This window comes from Rhinopithecus bieti, unplaced genomic scaffold (genome assembly GCF_001698545.2).
Source record: "Rhinopithecus bieti isolate Rb0 unplaced genomic scaffold, ASM169854v2 scaffold_23529, whole genome shotgun sequence".
Lineage (NCBI taxonomy): Eukaryota > Metazoa > Chordata > Mammalia > Primates > Cercopithecidae > Rhinopithecus > Rhinopithecus bieti.
In genome coordinates, this window is record NW_016810813.1 from 390,724 (window position 1) to 397,662 (window position 6,939).

Genomic DNA, 6,939 nt, shown 5'->3' on the forward strand with positions numbered 1-6,939 from the left:
TGGGATTACAGGCTTGAGCCACCGCGCCCGGCCTCACTTACTATTATAATATAAATTATAGAATTCTGTTATAAGACTTCATAATTCCAAAAAAAGTCATTATGGGCTGAGTTAAAAGTTGTTTCCAGGGCAACTCAGAAGTAATCTAGGTGGATCCAGGATTTTCAGAATAATTACTAAGAATATGAGATCAAATTTACACCCAAAAATACAATTATAACGTTTTATAACTTGAAAGCTTTTTTTTTTTTTCAGATAAGAGTCTTGCTCTGTCACTCAGGCTGGAGTGCAGTGGCATGATCTTAGCTCACTGCAACCTCCATCTCCTGGGTTCAAGCAATTCTCCTGCCTCAGACTCCTGAGTAGCTGGGACTACAGGCGTGCGCCACTACACCCAGCTAATCTTTGTATTTTTTTAGTAGAGACAGGGTTTTACCACCTTGGCCAGGTGATCTGCTGGCCTCGGCCTCCCAAAGTGCTGGGATTACAGGCATGAGCCACTACGCCTGGCTGAGAGATTATTATAAGCAACAAGTATAATAATACATAAGCACTTGTCAGAAAAATGAACTTCTTGCTTCCATCATGGTGAGATCCTTTTTTTTTGAGAGATGAGTAGTGAGATCCAAAGAACAAGTGATTAATAGCCACTGGGTTAAACTACAAGCAAATCACCCAATCTAGTGTCTCAACTTGCCAATTATCCTTCTCAATCCAACTGGACTAGTTACCTTCCTCATCATCCACCTTAGGGAGAATGCCAGTCTCTTCATCAAAGTCTGGAAACTCTTCTTTGGAAAGGACATTGGCAGCAATCATCTAGACAAAGAAAAGAAGGTAGCATTTGTAACCTGCTAAGATCAAAACTTTTTTTGTTCTTTTGTTTTGTTTTGTTTTTTTGAGACAGGATCTTGCTCTGTCACCTAGGCTGAAGTGCAGTGAACTGATCAAAGATCACTGCCACCTCAAACTCCTGGGCTCAACCAATCCTCCTACCTCAGCCTCCTGAATAGGTAAGACTACTGGCACACACCATAATACCGAGCTAATTTTTAAATTTTTTCTAGAAACAGGGTCTCACTATTTGTCCAGGGTGGTCTCAAACTCCTGGCCTCAAGCAATCCTCCTGCCTTGGCCTCCCAAAGTGCTGAGATTACATGTGTCAGCCACATGCCCAGTCAAAACTCTTTTCTAGGAGAGTTAATTATAGAGGTTTCACGTAAGAAACCCAGTTTTTTTCTCCTCTGACCCACGACGTCGGGACCTCAAATGTCCTATGTCCTGTTCCAGGGTTGGGGAGGTGGTTCTCCAACATGGTGCTGTAAAGTATAAGCTCAAAAGTATCATCTCCAAGAAGAGTTATCTGCTCTTCCCTTGTTTCCACAGCACTCTGGTACATTTATTATATAATATGTAGGCCAGACATGGCAGCTCGTGCCTATAATCTCAACACTTTGGGAGGCTGAGACAAGAGAATCACTTGGAGCCCAGGAGTTTTTTGTTTGTTTTTTGAGACGGAGTCTCGCTGTTGCCCAGACTGGAGTGCAGTGGCGTGATCTCGGCTCACTGCAGGCTCTGCCTCCCAGGTTCACGCCATTCTCCTGCCTCAACCTCCCGAGTAGCTGTGACTACAGGCGCCCGCCACTATGCCCAGCTAATTTTTTGTATTTTTAGTAGAGACAGGGTTTCACCATGTTAGCCAGGATGATCTCTATCTTCTGACCTCGTGATCCGCCCGCCTTGGCCTCCCAAAGTGCTGGGATTACAGGCGTGAGCCACCAAGCCCGGCTGAGCCCAGGAGTTTAAGACAAGCCCTGGTAACACGGCAAGACTGTCTCTACAAAAAATTAAAAAATTAGCCAGGCATGGTGGCATGTGCCTGGGGTCTCAGCTAATTGGGAGGCTGAGGTGGGAGGATGGTTTAAGCCTGAAAGGTTGAGGCTGCAGTGAGCTATGGTCACGCCAATGCACTCCAGCCTGGGCGACAGTGCGAGCAAGAACTTGTCTCAAAAATAAAGTAAAAAATACGTAACCCCTCACAATTATTTGTTTAGATCTGTCTCCTCTGCTGGACTCTGAGTTCCTTAAACATAGGAACCATGACATATTCGTCTTTATAGCCCTAGCTCTGCATGGTGCTTGACACACCACAGTTATGGTAATTAGCGAAGAAAGATGAAAACAATAGGCTGGGCGCAGTGGCTCACGCCTGTAATTCTAGCACTTTGGGAGGCAGAGGTGGGAGGATCACCTGAGGTCAGGAGTTCAAGACTAGCCTGGCCAACATGGTAAAACCCCGTCTCTACTAAAAATTCAAAAAAATTAGCCGGCGTGGTGGTTGCCTGTAATCCCAGCTACCTGGAGGCTGAGGCACAAGAATCGCTTGAACCCAGGAGGCGGAGGTTGCAGTGAGCTGAGATTGTACTACTGTTCTCCAGCCTGGGTGACAGAGTAAGACTGTCTCAAAACAAACAAACAAACAAACAAATAAAAAACAATAACGAAGACTTACATAGTAATTACCATATGCCAGGCACTAACCTAAGAGTTTCACTTTTTTTTTTTTTTTTTTTGAGACGGAGTCTTGTTCTGTCACGCAGGTTGGAGTGCAGTGGCATGATCTCAGCTCACTGTAACCTCCACCTCCCGGGTTCAAGCAATTCTCCTGCCTCAGCATCCTGAGTAGCTGGGATTACAGGTGCGCACCACGACGCCCGCCTAATTTTTTGTAGTTTTAGTGTAGACAGGGTTTCACCACATTGGTCAGGCTGGTCTTGAACTCCTGACAGGTGTTGAGCCACCATGCCCAGCGACTTTCACCTTTATTAACTCATTTAATCCTCACACCACCAACGCTGGTCCTGTTTTATAGATGAGGGTACTGAGGCACGAGATAGAGTAGCTTAGCTAAGGATTACACGGCTAGTAAGTGGCTGACATGGTTTGGCTATGTCCCCACCCAAATCTCATCCCACGTGTGTGGGAAGGACCCAGTGGAAGGTACCTGTATCATGGAGGCAGCTCTTTCCCACACTGTTGTCATGATAGTAAGTCTCATGAGATCCGATGGTTTTAAAAAGGGGCATTTCCGGCTGGGCGCGGTGGCTCAAGCCTGTAATCCCAGCACTTTGGGAGGCCGAGGTGGGTAGATCACGAGGTCAGGAGATCGAGACCATCCTGGCTAACACGGTGAAACCCCGTCTCTACTAAAAAATACAAAAAACTAGCCGGGCGAGGTGGCGGGCGCCTGTAGTCCCAGCTACTCGGGAGGCTGAGGCAGGAGAATGGCATAAAACCCGGGAGGTGGAGCTTGCAGTGAGCTGAGATCCAGCCACTGCACTCCAGCCTGGGTGACAGAGCGAGACTCCGTCTCGGAAAAAAAAAGTGGGGGGGGAAGGCCGGGCGTGGTGGCTCAAGCCTGTAATCCCAGCACTTTGGGAGGCCGATGGGAGGACCCGAGGCGGTGGATCACGAGGTCAGGAGATCGAGACCCTCCTGGCCCTAACACGGTGAAACGCCCGTCCTCTAGTAAGGAAATTACAAAAAACTAGAAAAACTAGGCCGGCGTCGAGGTGGCCCGGGCGCTCTGTAGTCCCAAGGCTACTCGGAGGCTGAGGCGGGAGAATGGCGGAACCGCGGGAAAGGGCGAGCTTGCAGTGAGCCGAGATCCGCCACTGCACTCCAGCCTGGGCCGATCCACAGGCGAGACTGCCGATCAAAAAAAAAAAAAAAAAAAAAAAAAAAAAAAAAAAAGGAGGGGGCCATTTCCCTGCACAAACTCTCTTCTCTTGCCTATTGCCATGTGAGATGTGGGCCCTTTCACGCTCGTCCTGCCATGATTGTGAGACCTCCCCAACCATGTGGAATTCTAAGTCCAATAAACCTCTTCTTTTATTTTTTTTTTTTTTTGAGAACGGAGTCTCCGCTCTGTCGGCCCAGGGAGTGGAGTGCAGTGGCCGGATCTCAGGCTCACTGCAATGCTCGCGCCTCCCGGGTTATGCATTTCCCGCCCTCAGCCTCCCCGAGTAGCTGGGACTACAGGCGTCCCGCAACCCTCGCCGCCGGCTAGTTTTTGTATTGTTTTTTTAGTAAGAACCGAGGTTTCACCATGTTCTGCCAGATGGTCTCGATCTCCTGACGCCTTCTGTGAATCCGTGGCCGCCGGTCTCGGCCCTCCAAAGTGCTGGGATTACAGGCTTGAGCCACGCGCCGAGGCCCAATAAAACCTCTTTCTTTAGTAAATTGCCCAGTCTCAGGTATGTCTTTATCAGCAGCGTGAAAACAGACAAATACAGTGGCCAAAATTATCCCAGGCCATTGTGCTCCAGAGCACAACTCTAAGCACCATGCTACATACTGAATGACTATCTGGCCATGAAAATTAATGGCCCCAACCTGTTTGATCTCCCACTTCTCTGGATCAGAGATTCGGGTGAGGCGCTTGCGTTCCAGTGAGTCGTCTTCTACTTCAGGGGCACTGACAAGGGACAGGTGAGTGGGTCTATCAGGATTCCGCATTGAGGTCTCCTCATTGGTCTCCCCGACAAGATTTCGCCGTCTATTTGGGTTTAGATCTTCTCCAGACTCTTGATCCACATCCTAAAGCACAAAAACAAGGGGGCCAGCTCACTTGCTGTCCTCTTCCATTCCCTTGGCCATCAGATGTAAGAACAGGCTGACCATCTCACTTACCTTCATGCTCAGGCTGGTCTTGGTCCCAGTGAAGGACAGCACTTTGACTTTGACCCTCTGGCCTTTGCTCACCACATCAGCTACATTGGCCACACGACCCTCCCGCCGGAGCTCAGAGATGTGCACCAGGCCTTCCCATCGCTTCCTGAGGGAGAGTCAGACACATCTGGAACATGCTAAAAAGTACTATCCCCCAACCAGTTTCTACCCTTATTGGAACTAACAAAAGAAAATGGCCTCAAACTCAAGAGAAAAGCACCATGAAGGTGGTCAAACAATAAAATAGTATTATCACTCTCTCCATGGGGAGACATGGGGTGGGGAAGCAAATTCTATCTGTCCCAACAAGCAAAGGACAGATCTCCTGAAGACAGAGAAAGGAATAAATGGCTCTGTAACATTTCAAAAGAGTCAATTTCTAAGAATCGTGTATGGCTGATTTGACTAAAGTATCATTAATCAAAGTAACTTTTTAGAATGTGAAAATCCTCAGCGATAAAAAGAAAATCTGCCCATCACTGGTGTGGATAGAAGAGCACCAGTCATTACCTGAGTCCTTCCAGCTGCACAAAGCAACCAAACTGCATGATGCTGGTAACTTTGCCATTATAAATGTCACCAATGGTGGGCTCTTCTGGAGGAGGGCGGTCCACATGCTTATCCCGCCATCTATCCAGATTCCGCTCTCCATATTTGTCCCGGTCCTTCCGGTCTTTGAGGGGACTCTGACTCCTGCTCCTGGACCGATATCTAGACTTTGCTTTATTCCTCTCCCGGGTCCTGGAACGTGATCGAGAGCGGGATCGGTGTCTCCGCTTGTGGTCTCTATCTCGGTTTCGTTCCCTATCTCGGTCTCGATCTCGATCTTGATCTCGGCTCCGACTCCGCTTCTTCTTCTTTGTCCTGTCCCTAACAAATCAATAAGCACCTGTTTTAAAAAAAAAACCAATCCAATTTCATCTTTGCATCCCCAAGCACCCAGTACAGTGCCATGCACACGGTAGGTGCCCACTAGGTTTTGAGCTGAATTAGTTTCAATAACTATGACATCCCTATAAGCCAATAAAGAACCAAGCCACAAACATATTCAGCCTCTTTCAACCCTGATCTCTATATTCTGAACATGCTAGCATTTGCTAGATACACTTAGCAGGAAGCAATGAAAATAGATCCAACAATATGATATATGACCAGTCCAGATTCTGTAAACTTGCCCAAAATTTTGCTTCGCTGGTCCACAAAATTCAACTGTCACAGTATCCTAAACTTCCAAAGGACAAGACACTAAGGACAAACCGGTGCTCAGTATCTCTCTGCTTCTCCTGGACTGCTGCACTGGGCATTAAAGCTTCCAGTTCTTTCAGGACATCCACAGCAACTTTCACATCATCTTCATCCAACATGGTCTGCAGAGGTAGAGGCCAGCAAAGTTAGGAGAAAGAAAAAAACCACTCAAGAATCAGCTCAGGTACATCTATAAATCACTAACCACTATGTGAGGGAAATGGAAGAGGGGCAGAGATTTCCAGCTTGATTCAAGATAGATGCAGAAGAAATGGAAAGAAGGCTCTTGAGAATCACTGCTACATTTGACAAATCCCCTTTGTCCTTAATACACCTCTATGAAAGGCAGTTAGATATTAATCATCCCTGCCATGAAAGAATGCAAGTGATGATTATATAAAACAGGTGTTAAAATTTTAAAAGCAACTCTCCCTCTGCACTCTCTTCCTCCCTCCCCCCACTCCAGCTTAATGTTTTTCCATAGTCCTTATTGCTATCTGCTATGTTACATACCTATTTGTTTGTTTATAGCCTATCTCCTCCCCACCAGAATGTTTACATGTTTATTTCCTGCTCTGCTCCCTACCCCAAAATTAGGATATAATCTCCAAAGGCAGAAATTCTTGTCTGTTGTGTTCACAGCGGTTACCCAGGTACTTAGAACAGTGTTTGGCATACAATAAGTACTCAATAAATATTTGTTAAAATGAAATTTAAAAATCAAAACGCTTTAAAAATTAGACCCTTAACAAGTAACAGAGAAAAAAAAATCTAATTTCACACATCAGGCATCTGTTCCAGAACCTTATTTCATATTCCTAATCACTACTTCCCCAAATTCCCAATCTCATTTCCCTTGAATATCATTCTCAGAACCCCTTAACATGTTCAATACATAGTACGTGCTCAGGGAGTGATCAAACACTTTCTTTTTTTCTTTTCTTTTTTTTTTTTTTTTTTTTT

The 6,939-nt window shown here is 46.3% G+C and overlaps 1 protein-coding gene across 1 annotated transcript in view; it reads right to left on the minus strand.

Moving 5' to 3' along the window:
• The window catches only part of DHX8 (DEAH-box helicase 8), a 48,298-nt gene that overhangs the window by 33,285 nt on the left and 8,074 nt on the right, over nucleotides 1-6,939 (minus strand). Inside the window, 5 exon segments of the mRNA XM_017892803.1 lie at nucleotides 732-819; nucleotides 4,396-4,599; nucleotides 4,693-4,837; nucleotides 5,242-5,601; nucleotides 5,989-6,145. Coding sequence (XP_017748292.1) covers nucleotides 732-819; nucleotides 4,396-4,599; nucleotides 4,693-4,837; nucleotides 5,242-5,601; nucleotides 5,989-6,145 — 954 coding nt within the window.